We start from the raw sequence: 15,273 nt of genomic DNA on the forward strand, positions 1-15,273 counted from the left end.
AGGGGCACTGCATAAGTGGCACTGTATAAGGGGCACTACATAAAGGACACTACTGGGGGGATTGCATAAAGGGCACTACTGAGGGGGACTGCATAAGGGGCACTGTATAAGGGGCACTACATAAAGGACACTTCTGGGGGGACTGCATAAAGGGCACTTCTAGGGGTACTGTATAAGGGGCACTGTATAAAGGGGCACTACTGGGGGCACTGTATAAAGGGCACTACTGGGGGCACTGCATGAGGGGCACTTCTGGGGCACTGTATAAGGGGCACTACTGGGAGTACTGTATAAGAGACACTACTGGGGGCACTGTATAAAGGGCACGGCATAAGGGGGCACTACTGGGGACACTGCATAAGGGGTTCTAATACAGGGGGCATTGCATAATGGCCACAACTACAGGGGCATTGCATAAGGGGCTCAAATACAGGGGACATTGCATAATGGGCACAACTACAGAGGGTACTGCATAATGGGCACAACTACTGGGGGCACTGCATAATGAGCACTAATACTGGGGGGCATTGCATAATGAGCACTACTACTGGGGGCATTGCATAAGGGACACTACTACTGGGAGCATTGAATAAAGGGCATTGATTACTGGGGGAACAGCATAAGGGGCACTACTAGGGGCATGGGGGCACTGTATAAAGGGCACTACTGGGGCACTGCATAAGGGGCACTACTGGGGTACTGTATAAGGGGCACTACTGGGGACATTGTATAAGGGGCACTACTGGGGGCATTGTATAAGGGGCACTTCTGGAGGCATTGTATAAGGGGCACTATTGTGGGCATTGTGTATAAGGGGCACTACTGTGTGTCATAACGTGAAGAGGGGAAAAAGACCAATATGGAATTGGAGAAAAAGAAATAGCGGAGGGAGAAAAGAGATAAGGAGAAGAGACAGAGCCAAAGTGAAAAATGGAATGAGAAGGGTAAAGTGGAGAGGAGAAACGTGGGTGGAAGAGAGAGAGAAGATAGAGAGAGAGTTTAAAAAAATTAAAAAGAAAGCCAGGCAACGCCGGACATTAAATCTAGTGTGTGTATATATATGTGTGTGTGTACAGTTTGTTTTTAAATGTTCATTCTTGTGTGGATATTTTTTTTGCTGTAATGTTTTATGTTTTGGGAAGAGGCACTAAGGGGTCTGTGTACTAAGCCTTAGAGAGAGAGATAAAGTGGATGGAGATAAAGTACCAGCCAATCAACTCCTGTCATTTTACAGGCTGTGTTTGGAAAATGACAGGAGCTGATTGGTGGGTACTTTATCTTCATTCTTCACTTTAACTCTCTCCAGGGCTTAGTACTGTGAATTGTTATCTGCAGTCACTGATGCTGCTGTGTGCCGGTTCTGCCCGTGGCTGAGGGGAAGGGGGAGACTGGTAGCTCCTCTCTCTCTTCCGCTCTTCAGCGCCTGCAAGTTGAAGTGGCGCTACTAGTAGTTCTGCTGTGTGAGTCTGACAGGTCAGGTCAGACTTTTGTAGGGCTGCATGGGCAATGAATATGTTTTTTTTTTTCCTGTGAGTGTCATTGCTTTTGATTTGTTTTTCCTGTAGGGGACTAAGGGCTCTATTTATTAACATTATTTTTACTAAAATAAAGTGAAAAAGGGTGTTTTCACACCCTTTTCACATTATTTTAGTATCACCTATAGTTATTACAGGGCAATTGGAGTAGAATTAGTAAAATTCTACTCCAACCCCTAGTATCACTTATTTTTAGTAAAGCAGATCGCATTTCCCATAATTTTAATGGGAAATGTGATCCGACTAGAGTTACTAAAAATACATTGTAAAAAAATACCGGGGGAAGCCCTGTGATAATAACGCCACCTGGAGGTGGCGTTATCCAGGGTCTCCCCCGGTTACCGGGCTCCCACTCTACTCTAACGGGGAGAGCAGAGCTGGGAGCCGGTACCAGTAATCAGCTATGTGGTCTAAACAGACCGCAAGCTGATTGCTGTAAAAAAAAAGAAAGAAAAAAATGGAAACATTTTTTTTTTTACTTACCTGACTCCAGGCACCGGTGATCGGGCCTCCGGTGATGGCTCCTCTCCGGTCAGCTGGTCTCCCACAGTGCACTGCTGCCCGGTCATCGGGTGATCGGGCCCCAGTGCAGTATGGGAGATCACCTGATCGGGAAGCCCGGAGAAGATCACCGGAGGCCAGAAGGATGCAGGTAAGTGTAATGAAGGGATGGGGGGGTCGCGGGGGTCCGTGATCATGGGGGGCGGGGCTTAGCATCGGTGGGGGGTAGCAGCGGCGGTGGGTCGGCGCGGGCTCTTAGTCGCGGTATTTTTTCCAAAAATACCGCGACTAGAGTGCAGATGGGATCCGCAGGGACAGAGCTTTATCGCAAGCTCTGTCCCTGCAAGGGATTTATAGTAAATCCCTGTGATATTGCCTGAATTCGCAAAGCGAATTCACTCGGTAATATCACACTACAATCCGCATTCAATATGCGGATTGTAGTAAATAGAGCCCAATGTGTTTTATGTTTTTCCTGTGAGGGCTATTGTGTTTTACGTGTAAACCTGTAGTCGGGGTTAATAACACCAGGTCCACTTGCTTGTGTTGCCCCTCAGGCTGAAAGTTGCCATCCAGCCCCTGATTGTCAGTAATAATCGGTTTCTCTGCAATAAATGGAAGGATGACATTGTGTACATTCTTTCCCAGTGATTTAGTAAGAACAAAAATACTTACATTCACTTGGTATTGTGACACATCCGCCATGATGACATTTGAATATTTCTTCCTTTGTTCTGTGGAGCAAAAGAAAAACATATTGATGAACACAAAAGAAAATGCCATTTTCTGCATCTTCAGCTAAGGTGTAGGCATTGTTTACGCCCAGTTAAGGCAGCCATTTTGTTTGCAGGTCCAAAGTTCATGAGATTGTTACCTATCAGTTCATTTGTAAAGATTGACATGACGGAGGCAAAGTCCACATGAGTTGCTCAGGTATCATGAGAAAGCAGCTACCATGAGTAATTGCCTTGTGTTTTAGTGATGTCACTGGTGAATTGCTAAACTGCACCCTGCACAATATTAGTTTGATCCACAAAATGGCCACCTTTAGTGTATGATTGTGTAGGGTGCACTGTAAAGAGGATTCTCTTTACAAAACAACACAATATCACATCACAAACTGCCCTTATATCATGGGGATAGGCATTTGCTCCAAAAACACTGTATTGTTTTTAATCTGTATTCTTCACAGGAGTCAACAGTAACTAATTTCCATTTACACTTCAAGGTTTTAAAGATTTGTCCCTTGTCTTTGGTTTTCAATATTGACCAACTGCACAGTATGTTTATGTCATACTGCATATTCATACCTCCCAACATGACCCTCTCCAGGAGGGACACAATGCTCCGGTCCTGGACTTCCCTGGTAATTTATGATTGGTGGAGGCTCCAGAGGTGGGGCTGCAGTACAGTCCAAAATTCAAATAGGGGAGTCACGCCAACTGCCAGTGAGTACCAGCCAGTGATGTTTGGGAGCGTGTGACATGACAGTTGGTGTGGCTCCCCTATTTGAATTTTGAACTGCGCTGCAGCCCCACCTCTTACCAGGGAAGTCCAGGACCAGAGCATTGTGTCCCTCCTGGAGAGGGTCATGTTGGGAGGTATGCATATTGAATGCAAGTTTCACTCTCCATTCTCAGGGACGCCAACAAGTGGGGACATTTAAAACTTCAAACAGTAATATAAATAATGCAAATATGACAAAAATATCTTAAGCAGGATTCCTCATGCTGGGCATACACTATACAATTATCTGTCAGATATCTGTCCAATCTGGCTGGTTCAAATGAAAATATGGTAATGTATGGGAGCAAATAACATTCGACCATTTGCTCCCCAACACTGGAAAACAGACAAAAATGGTCATTCAGACAAATTGGTTAAAACACACAAATGTAACCAATTTGAACAATTCTTTTTTGTCTGTTTTCCAGTGTTTAAAACCATATGATCGACTGTCATTTGCTCTCATACATTACCAGGTTTTCATTCCAACCAGCCAGATTGGACAGATATCTGACAGATAATTGTATAGTGTATGCCCAGCATTAGTAATGGTGAGATAATATCAACAACAACAAGGAAAGTGACATTGGGGTTTTACAGTAATTTCATATGATATTATGGTAAGATATGTCCTTTTATACTGTGGCTTCAGTCGCACCAAATAGCCATTCTTGGCACACCTTGTCCCGGATGTCTCAGTTGCACCGGACATCTTTTTCGCACAAAATGTGCATCTTATCCGCATAAATGAAACTGGGAACGACAAAACTACACTGCTAGATTACGTGGATCAGTTTGATGTGGGACACTGTGTGATTGAGGCTAAATGTGTGCAAAAATGGCTCCGATGTGAGCGGCAGCAGCTTTTTTTCATGCCAAGTTCCACTGTGCTTAATCTGCGACTTTGTACATGTGTAAAACCAATTGTGTGGTTAATGACGCAGCCGAGCGTCTTTAGTACACTACTGTATGAGTGGCTTTTTGCTGATTCTGCCATGCATATAAGAAACAAACCTTAAAGAAAATTAAGGTACGCAACTCTTCTCGGAAAACATCTCAGTCGCGCAGGGCGTCCTGTGCAATATTGCGTATAGACGCTAGGTGTATAAGAAGTTAAGAACACATCTGTATGCAATATGAGTGATACATAAATAACTACTAATAGACAGATAATAAATACTAAATCGTAAATGTACATCTAGATTAGGACAGGGGGGCCCCCATATGGTCTAAAATTAAGAGTATAGTTACATCATTCATGAGAGAGTGGTTTAGAAGTAGGTGGTAAACATTAATGAGTAAGTCAGATGAATTGCATCATAAAATTATTATTTATATGTAACCAAATGCAATACGATTACATAGAGTATATTAGTGTCCTTCATACAATACAAAGAGCATCCTGGTGACCACCACACAATACAGAGAGCACCTAGTGACTGTCATGCAACACAGCATTCTAGTGACCTCAATACAACACAGAAAGCATCCCAGTGACCCCTATACAGTACAGAGAGAATCCTAGTGACCACCATACAATACATAGGGCATCCGTGTAATTGCCATAATAGAGCTTGTTTTTGACTGTCACACAATATTATACCTTCATCATTAATTAACAACTCATCCAAAATAATTGACTCATTTCAGTATAATCATAACAAACCCAGTCAACATAATTAATTCCCTCATCACCATTAATAATAACTACCCCCCCATTAAAGAATTCTAGTCATATTCATTAATTCCCTAAATACCTCCCCTAGTCTGATCAAATTAACCACTTTAGCTTGATTTTCCCTTTTAAAAGCCTTATTCCTTCAACTTTTATAATCAAACATAGTAATCCTAACTAACCCCTTAATCTTAACATGAATTGCCCTCAATTATAGCTTTTCCCCCTCTAGACCAGACCAGGCCAAAAGGTAGATCGCGATCTACTGGTAGCTCATGGAGCATCCGTCGGTAGATCACGACCAATGGAGGTAAAATAAACCTGAAAAGCCCAGCTCCCAGTAGTGCAGCGCGCGGGTGACGTCATGGCATCACCCACGTGCTGTAAGGAGCCAGTCGCTGCTGCTGTCTGTTTGCCTGGCCCAGGGCCAGAGAAAAGGCAAGTCGACAGGGTCGGTCATCCCGGGGCCCCCACACATCGGGGGCACCCACACACTGTCCCCGACCCCTGGCCACATGCCCCAGGTCAGGTCCGGTTAAAAAGGTTGGTCACGATCCTCTGGAAGCTCGCGGAGCTCCTGCATGTAGATCGCGACCAACTTACTGGAAGGTAACTGAGAACGCTGGCCTCTGTGTCCTCTGATCGCTTCAGAGGCCAGCGTTCCCAGTGAAGCATGGTGCGGGTGACAGGGACGTTTTTTCACAGGGCGGGGAGGTGGAGCTAGTACTGGGGGCACTACTTTAGGGTGCACGACTACAGGGGCACTGAAGAAGAGGCACAACTACTGGGGGCATTGCAGGGGGCACAACTACTGGGGTCATTGGAGAAGGGGCATAACTACAGGGGGCATTGAAGAAGAGGCACAACTACTGAGGGCATTGCAGGGGGACAACTACTGGGGGCATAACTACAGAGGGCATTGGAGAAGGGGCACAACTACAGGGGGCATTGAAAAAGAGGCACAACTACTGGGGCATCGGAGAAGGGGCACAACTAGTGGGGGCATCGGAGAAGGGGCACAACTACAATATATGTGTATATATATATATATTATATATATATATATATATATCCGTGTGTATGTGTATATATAAACTTTTATTGATAGGGGCCCCCACATGTTGTTGCCCAGGGGCCCCCACAGAGCTTAATCTGTCCCTGGCCTGGCCCCACAGAGCATGCTGAGTGTCATGGGGAGCTGCTGTCCCACCAACACATAGGCTCCTCACAATGCAAAGCACAACCCCAGACTGATAGTAGCAAACTTTCTGCAAGTGCTGGAGCCATTCCTGGAGGTAGTGTGTGGGGAGTGATTGTGTTATATGTGCAGTAAAGGGGCTGCAGGGTGACGCTGCCAGGGCACAGCCTCCTTCTGCTGTGGTACCATGCCACCCCAGGCACCGGCTCCCCTACGCACACACCGAGTGACTGACTGATTTATTTATTTTTTAAATAAGACAACCCCTTATATTATTAAGCAGTGGAGATAATTACAGTTTATTACAAGTTTATGGTATGGGGGGGAATGTAAGATATTGCAGATTTGTGGTAACTCTGTACACTTCAAAATGACAATATATTTTTATGTTTTATTATTTGTGCTTCTTATTTTTGTTTAATACTATTGTATTTTATGTATGTGAGAGCTGTTGGGAAAACACAATCAGTGATGCTGGTAGATCCCTGCTAAGTAAGCGAACAAAAAGTAGATCCCAGGTCACAAAAGTCCGGCCACCCCTCACCCACTCACTTTTGCTGATCCAGGATTCCTGTCTGTGATGTTCCTACATAGTGCAGTCATAGTTTAGAAGAAGAAGGTCCCACTGCCAAATGGGAGGGGGAGGAACCAGACAAAGAGGAAGTAGAAGGGGTCATGCACTGTAGCAATACGTAGAGTGGACCCCAGAAAGTGGGGGTAGCATAAAGGGGAACTTTATTTGGAAAGCCTCAGATCACCCGCCTGCATGCCTCTTCTAATAGTAGGAAGTATGTGGGGGATGGGCCCTGAGAGAGGAGGGTCCAGGGAAAACACCCTCCATTAGTCCAGCTCTCAGTGCATGGCCTACATTACATCACCTAGGGGCCTATTCATCATCACTTCATTTTTACAAAAGCAGGTGAAAATGAACATTTTCACCTGCAATTGTAAAAGTTAAGTATTCGGGCCATTCATCAAGAAGGTAAAGCAGAAGGTATCACAGATATCTCCTACTTACCTTCCTCTTGCAGAATGGCCCACCTTCCCCATACACTAGTATGGGAACAGAATTCATCAAGCTCCTAAAATATAATATTTTCGGAGCTTGAGTGCGGGAGCATTCGCCATCTTCAGAGTCCTGGGTTGCGAAGAGGGATCCTTTAGGATCCCTCCGCCCCTGTTCGGCTCCTTCCGTCGGGGCTCTTGTGTGCATACATGACCTGTAGGTCGCGCTTGCGCACTCCCGTCACTGCTCCAAACTGTATAGTAGCAGTTGCGGTAGTGGACTGATACAGTATTGTTAAATGATTAAAAAATTAATGGAACAAACATGTCTACTGATAAAACTATGATAAAAACACACAACGAAAACCCATAAATACACAGAAAGAGGTAAACTAGACAGGGCCGCCATCAGGGGACTGCCGAGACTAGAGAAAGACGGCCCGGCCGGCAGCAGAGTAGATAAGCTCCGGGGGGATTTTAAAAGTGGCCAATCGTAGCACGCGGACTGGCTGCCAATTAGAAGCCGCCACAGCGGCGGCTCCTGATTGGCTGGCGTTCCACGAGCTCCAATTAACTCGTGGGCGACACCAAATTCAAAATACCACTGCCTCTCGGCCCCCGGACCCTGTCTCTGTGCGGTTGAGACCGTGAGTGGCTGCCAGTCCGGCAACAGCCAGCGGGGAGAGGCTGGGCTGGGAGGAAAGCAGCTGGAGGAGCAGCAGCGGGGGAGGGAGCAGCAGCGATGAGGGGAGAACCTGCCTGCTACAGCCACTGTAAAGACGAAATGTTCAGACAGGCAGGAGAGGCTGCAGTGGATCCCACTTCCCATCCAGGTACAGAGACTCCTGCTTTCCCACCCTCCCCCTGCTCTCCCACTTTTACCCTCTCTCCCACCTTCACCCACTCTCCCACCCTCACACTTTTATCTTGCTTTCACACCCTCACCCCGCTCTCTCACTTTCACCTCTAAATTATAGATTACCATGTTATAACACCCACCCATATAGCCCAAACTTTGATATTTTTTTAAAAATTGGTTTACGCACCAAGTAATGCCACACTCTACTATAGCTCCAAACACATCCACAGCAACACCCATCTCTGATAAACTGCCCCCCCCCCCCCCCCTGGTATTTGGGTATTTGGACCAGTGGCGGTGGGGTGGGGCTGCAGCACAGTCCAAAATTAAAATAGGGGAGCCACACCAACTGCCACCCCAAACACTGCCAAACATCGCCGGCCAGGTCTCACTGGCAGCTGCTGTGGCTCCCCTATTTGAATTTTGGACTGCGCTGCAGCCTCACCTCTGGATCACTGATCTGGACTATTCCATGTTTTGTATCTTGGATGGGATCCACAGTTCTACTCGAGGGCAAATCAGTTATGTAACACAAAAGTTGTATTTTTATTTTTAAATGTGACGCTACAGAAATGATAAAGCACTATATTGTAACTAGAGATGTGCTGTTCGGTTCCCCAGAAGTCCAAATCCACCCAAATTTTGTGAATCTGGACAGATCATAGTGGCGGTTCTGTTCTTCCCGTGGTTCGGAATTTGGATTTAAAAAAAAAAAAAAAAAAAAACAGATCCAAAATCAAAACACTTGAGGGTGGTTTTACAAAACCAAAACCAAAATATGAAGGTGAATCCAGATACAAAACCAAAACACTAGGGGTGTAACATAACATTAGCTGCTGTGTTCATAAAATATGTTATAACCACAGCTTCTAGCAAACTATAAAACGCTATTAGTCAGTTATCATATAGTGACTGCAGCTCTGTTACACCTCCCCCCATACTTACCCTGCTCCCAGCGACTGGCCGGGCCCTACACCTGGGCTAGGTCACTCTCGGGTGCATTTTTGAGACAAGACAGAGCTAACAGAATTATTATATAGATTACTCACTGGTTTCTGCCATTCATGGTCATTTATATAACCTTTTATATCACATTGATAACATCAATAACAGCAAAATTCCCTGCTGCAATTCCTGTATAGATTATGAGCAATGTGAGAGCATTGCATAACCGCCTATGAAGACATGCAGCATGCCTGCTTGCCAGCACACTCCTGGCAGGACAATTCAAAGAAAACACAAAAGAGAGATTTACTTAAAAACAACAAATTGTTCTCAGCCTGAATTCTGTCATCTCCTCCCCAAAAATACACCTGTATGTTGCCAACTGCAGGGATAGCCCCAGATTTGCCCCTGGAAATGTCCCTATTTTTAAGCAATAGCCAAAGATAAGGAAAATTTACAAAGAAAATGAGTATATTCTAATCACATTTAGTAAATATGACAATGAATATTGTGGTGCCTGTGGCCAGGGTCGCAACTAAAGTTGAGTGAGAAGGGATAGCTACCTGGCTTCATAACGAAAGTGGGCACAGGGAATTGGGGGCTCATTCATTATCGGAGGGCTGTGTGGACCCCCGATAATTAAGTGTCCAATTCACTGTAAGTTACAGCAGATACTTAACTACCAGATCAATTCAATATCGCTCTAATGCTACAGAAGTAGCAGTTATACGTTCCGGTGTCCATCCAACTGACTGCGCATGAGTGACCTGAGGTTATGCATGCACAAAGGTCAGGCTGTGCGGTGGCGGTTGATGGATCCGCTCTAATTCCTCTTCGCAACTCCAGACCTCCTTCCCATAGGAAGGAATTGGTCTCTGAGAACCAAAGCCGTCTGAATACTAGGCAGCTCTATTGATTCCCTAATAATGAATGGGCCCGTTACTTAAAAGATGCGGAAACTAGCGTTAAGTGATAATGACTAAGCCCCTTAGTATTTTAGGTTGATTTGGTTACAATTGAGGGCTGGGGGTGCATCAAATTTCCTTCTTGCACCAGGCATTACCAATTCTAGCTATCGCTCTGCCATTGCCCATTTATTCTGCATTGCATCATTGCATGTGACATGAATAGAGTCCACCAGTCTCTGGAATTTATTTTTAAATATTGTTGCCTATAAAAAATAAATGCAATACATACATTTACAGTAATACAGCCTGAAGCTGAAAATAATTTCAAGAACAAGCAGAGTCAAAGGAGAAAATTCAGACTGCTCACCTACAGAGCTGTAACTAAATGCCCAGTCTGCCGCAGGTCCAGAAAGAATCCTGGGAGAAGAAGGGATACATACACCAAGACATTCCAGATGGCACCACTTTCTATTTTCTTATTCTGTCGCTCTGGATTGCAAGTAAAACCAGATCCAGCCTTATTATAGGAAAGCAACAGTGCATAGCGAGGCAGGTTAAATAGAGGTTTCACTGCCAACGAGCTGGGCTCACACAGAAACATCTCTTCATGCTGAGGATATCTATATTCAACCTTTGGGGCCCAGATATAGTAAGGGGAAATATACCTTATCTTGTTTACTGCAAAAGCCCAGAATGTATCTGTATTCACCTAGAGAATAATCATACAGCTTTAGTATGTGCTATGTTTCTACCAGAAGGCAACAGAAATATAACAAAAATGATTTGCAAATCATCATTTTTGAAAAATAAATAAATAAAAAAAGGGATTAAGTTACTTAAATACACAAGTAGCAGCTTACACGGCTTAATTAACAAATATAGAACTATAAAAAAAACAACTTTCTATTTTGAGCAGAAATATTTGATTATCAAATACAAAGTAAATTACATTATATTCAAAATGATGTACTAAAACTAATGATAGCCATAACTGTTTGTTTTTTTTACAATTTATTTATTTACATATTCAACAACATATATAAAGAGCTTGTTTTGTGCACAAAAAAAAGTTAATAGCAAAGGACACTATTCCCTTTAACAAAGTGAAACAGAAATCTGAATGCTGGTAAAAAAAAAATGTGAACTCTGTATGAATCTAATATAAATTATAGCTTTTATTATGTCATTAAGTTTATGGAAATGGAGCATGCAGGCTCTGTCACACATACAGTAAGCTCTCTAAACAGGCTACAGCAGTCACAAGTGACAAAGGTTGACATTGAAGTGTTGAGCTAAAAGAACGTATTGTAATATTAATGATTGCACACTTATGTTCTTACCACTTCCTGGTCAGCTGACAATCTCATACTTAGGGCCTATCAAGGGCAGCTCAAGCAGACAGCTAATGCGGCAATTACCTTATGTGATTGAAAAAAATAAAAGTTTCAGCAACTCAGCTACAGGTGACTTGTGTATATAAACTAAGGGTGAAAACGGGTGTTATCGAGGATGATAGAGCTTTGCCCTGTATATCAAGGTGTTACCGCCAGTGATAGATTTGCTGGTTTTTGTGGCGTTAAGTTTTGTAAAACAGGGGTAGTCTATTTAACATGCATCATGTCGGTACATGTACCGTGACAATACTTGTTCTGTTATCCCCATCTCAGGAAGAAAATTAATGGAAAAATCTGTGACTAAAGCATTTTATTCAATGAACAATATTTTTAAAATATACTGTACATATATATATTTATTTATTTTTTTTACACATTTTAGTCCTTTTTTAAGCAATTATTATTTTTTTTTTTTAGCAAAGTGAAACTGGAAGTCCGGGCTTTCAGTTCCACTGTGCATGCGTGTACCAGCAAGCTGGGTCATGTGCATATCCTGTAGACTGGCATGGCGAAGTGGTAAATTAACACTTACTGCTCCATGTAAGTATGGCGAGGCTGTTGAATATTTAGGAAGTGCACTGATAAAATCACTTTGCGAATACGCCTGCAAGTCTGGATGGAAACGTGCATGGGGGAAAATGTCACTTTAAATTACAGCCTGCGGCTACATTAGGATCATCATGTCATTAAAGAATAGTTTCTATTTTTCTCTTAAAATACTACTTGTTCATTTACATCTTAAATGCATCACATTTTATGTGTTTGAGTATTTTTGCAACTATAAAGGCACCTGCTAAGGGCACACCCCTATAAATGCACCCTCTCTGCAACTTCCCACAAAGCAAAATCTCTCATTTTCCGCATGTGGGTACAATTTAAGGCACATGAGTCAGTGGTATAAATTCATCTCAGATGCCCGGAGGCAAGTTATAATCTGGTGCCCCCCGTCACAGCCGCTGACACTGTAATGTAGCAGTTTTCATGCAGACAGGCTTTAGATAGACGAAGGTGGCAGCTGATGGTCTAACATGCAGCTCTCCACTAGTGTATGGTGGCTTCTCAGGTGCCGGGAAGGGGTGCCATGTATTGGGTGGCCGTGATGGCTTTGGGTACATAGTTACAGCTCTAAGTGGGGAGAATATGTTGTGGGCAATGGAGGAGGTGCCCCTTCAGAGCTGGAGTCCGGCGGCAGGCGCCTCCATTGTCTCTCATAGTTCTGCCCCTGACATGAGTGCGCCAGACCGCATTTAGCTAGGATTGCCCCAAGCTACCCAGCTCCTCCCACCAGAGAATGCAGAATGATCCAGCACTAAGTACAATAATGCAATTCCTGAAGGTATTCTTCAGCCTTTCTTTATGTAAACTCAAGATGGTAAGTGGGGTCAGATAATGGGCCTGGAGCTCAGATAAAGCCTGGCCAGCCGTAATCATTACATGCACTGAAAAAAAGGTGTATATTTGCTAGTATGCAGGTTTGTGATGCACCTGCCTCCTATTTGTACTGTATGCTCATCGTCATCATCATCATCATCAATGCGCACTACTTACATCAGCCTATCCTTGTGCAAAAAATACACCTGAAAATATTTACTCTTCCTGCGTAGCCCATAATTCCATTGACACACACTCTGAACATAGACTAAGTGAGAATGCCCCGCTACACCCCAATTATACCCCTTTAGTGACAAGTATAGGCATGATTAAAATACACCTGAATCTCTGCATTCCCCATACTTGCATACACTGAAGCATGCACAATGCGTAAACACATAAAATAGGCACCGCCAACAAATGTACATCCAACTCAGGGCCTAATTCAGACCCGCTCGCGAGCGCTGAGCGCTCGCAAGCGGGTAGATGGTGCCCTAATGCGCATGCGCACGACGGAGGGAGCTCCGTCGTGCGCATGCGCGAGACCCACATAGCGACAGCCAAGCTGTGGCTATGGGTCTCGCACCAAAGGGGGTGTGCTGTTGATGGTGACTGACAGCACGCCCCCATTGGTGGGCGTGCCGGGGGCGTGGTTGCCCAGATGGAGGCGTTCCCATATTTATGGTGTTCTAGTTGTATTGCTTTGCATAGGGGCTCTGTCGCTGGAGTGGCCCACCTGACCAGCAGCACTATACAGACTGGTGGCAGCAGCGTCTTTACCCACCACTCACACCAATGTCACTGTGTGCCCTGTGCACAGACTGCTATGTAGCCTATCCTATTCACCCACCGCTCACACCAATGTCACTGTGTGCCCTGTGCACAGACTGCTATGTAGCCTATCCTATTCACCCACCACTCACACCAATGTCACTGTGTGCCCTGTGCACAGACTGCTATGTAGCCTATCCTATTCACCCACCGCTCACACCAATGTCACTGTGTGCCCTGTGCACAGACTGCTATGTAGCCTATCCTATTCACCCACCACTCACACCAATGTCACTGTGTGCCCTGTGCACAGACTGCTATGTAGCCTATCCTATTCACCCACCACTCACACCAATGTCACTGTGTGCCCTGTGCACAGACTGCTATGTAGCCTATCCTATTCACCCACCGCTCACACCAATGTCACTGTGTGCCCTGTGCACAGACTGCTATGTAGCCTCTCGTATTCAGCCACCACTCACACCAATGTCACTGTGTGCCCTGTGCACAGACTGCTATGTAGCCTATCCTATTCACCCACCACTCACACCAATGTCACTGTGTGCCCTGTGCACAGACTGCTATGTAGCCTATCCTATTCACCCACCACTCACACCAATGTCACTGTGTGCCCTGTGCACAGACTGCTATGTAGCCTATCCTATTCAAGTGAATGCTGGCCCAAAGCACCTCTTCCCCACCCCTTACCAGCTGAGCACATTTTGTTTTTGTTATTGCTCAGCTTTAACTTGACATATCGAGATCAAACAAAGTGCAGGTTATTTATAGGTGTTTCCACTACAAAATTATGCAGTTTTCATGAAAATCAGATCAGTAGCTTTTGCACCAACTTGGATCAAATAGACTGACACAACATTCTTATTATATATATTTCCATTGTCAGAAAGATCATTAGGAAATTGAAATTAAGTGGATCTGGAAGACCCTGAAGAACCCCCAATAGAACTGCTCATAAACTCATAGGAAGCTGCGAAGGACCCGTACAAAGGTTTAGCTGACTGTGGAATAGTTTTTCACAAGTCCACAGCATACTTGCCTCATGGAATGTCCATGGGACATGATTCTCACACAGTGGCAAGAAGCACCCAGCCTTGCCCCCACACACTGATCAGCTCCATCCAGGAGCTTTCCTGGAGGGGAAGATGTAGAAGTTGACAAATATGGTTCACATTATAGATCGGCATAGAAGAGTTGCCAAAACGAATCCTTTCCTACAACCTCATCACACAAGTCAACATCTGAAGCACTGTATGCAAAACAATACTTAGATCAGATGGACTATCTTTGGACAAAATGCTGCAAACTGATTTAATCTATTTGAATGCAACCACAACAAATATATTTTAAAAACAGAAAGAAGAGAACACATTGGCAAGCACTAAGCATGTACGTTATATAATACATTGTGGTCCTGTGACAGAGGCCCTGATTCAGAGCCGGACACTCTGACAGAGCGCTCGCTCTGAATCAGGGCCATCCTTCCTAATTTTAGAGCGGCCTTCTGGCCGCTCGTATAACTGTGGGTGACCACCCATAACTATAGCGAGCGGCCAAAAAGATGGTCGGGTCTCGTGGCCGCAAGCC

General features: G+C 44.5%; 1 protein-coding gene across 2 annotated transcripts in view; it reads right to left on the reverse strand.

Moving 5' to 3' along the window:
* Nucleotides 1-15,273, reverse strand: part of EPS8L1 (EPS8 signaling adaptor L1) — a 141,944-nt gene that overhangs the window by 40,584 nt on the left and 86,087 nt on the right. For both annotated transcript variants that reach the window (XM_088450941.1, XM_088450940.1), the window contains exon 4: nucleotides 2,712-2,770. In XM_088450941.1, coding sequence (XP_088307067.1) covers nucleotides 2,712-2,770 — 59 coding nt within the window. The remainder of the gene's footprint in view (nucleotides 1-2,711; nucleotides 2,771-15,273) is intronic.

This window comes from Taudactylus pleione, unplaced genomic scaffold, assembly GCF_031769625.1.
Source record: "Taudactylus pleione unplaced genomic scaffold, aTauple2 ptg000535l, whole genome shotgun sequence".
Lineage (NCBI taxonomy): Eukaryota > Metazoa > Chordata > Amphibia > Anura > Myobatrachidae > Taudactylus > Taudactylus pleione.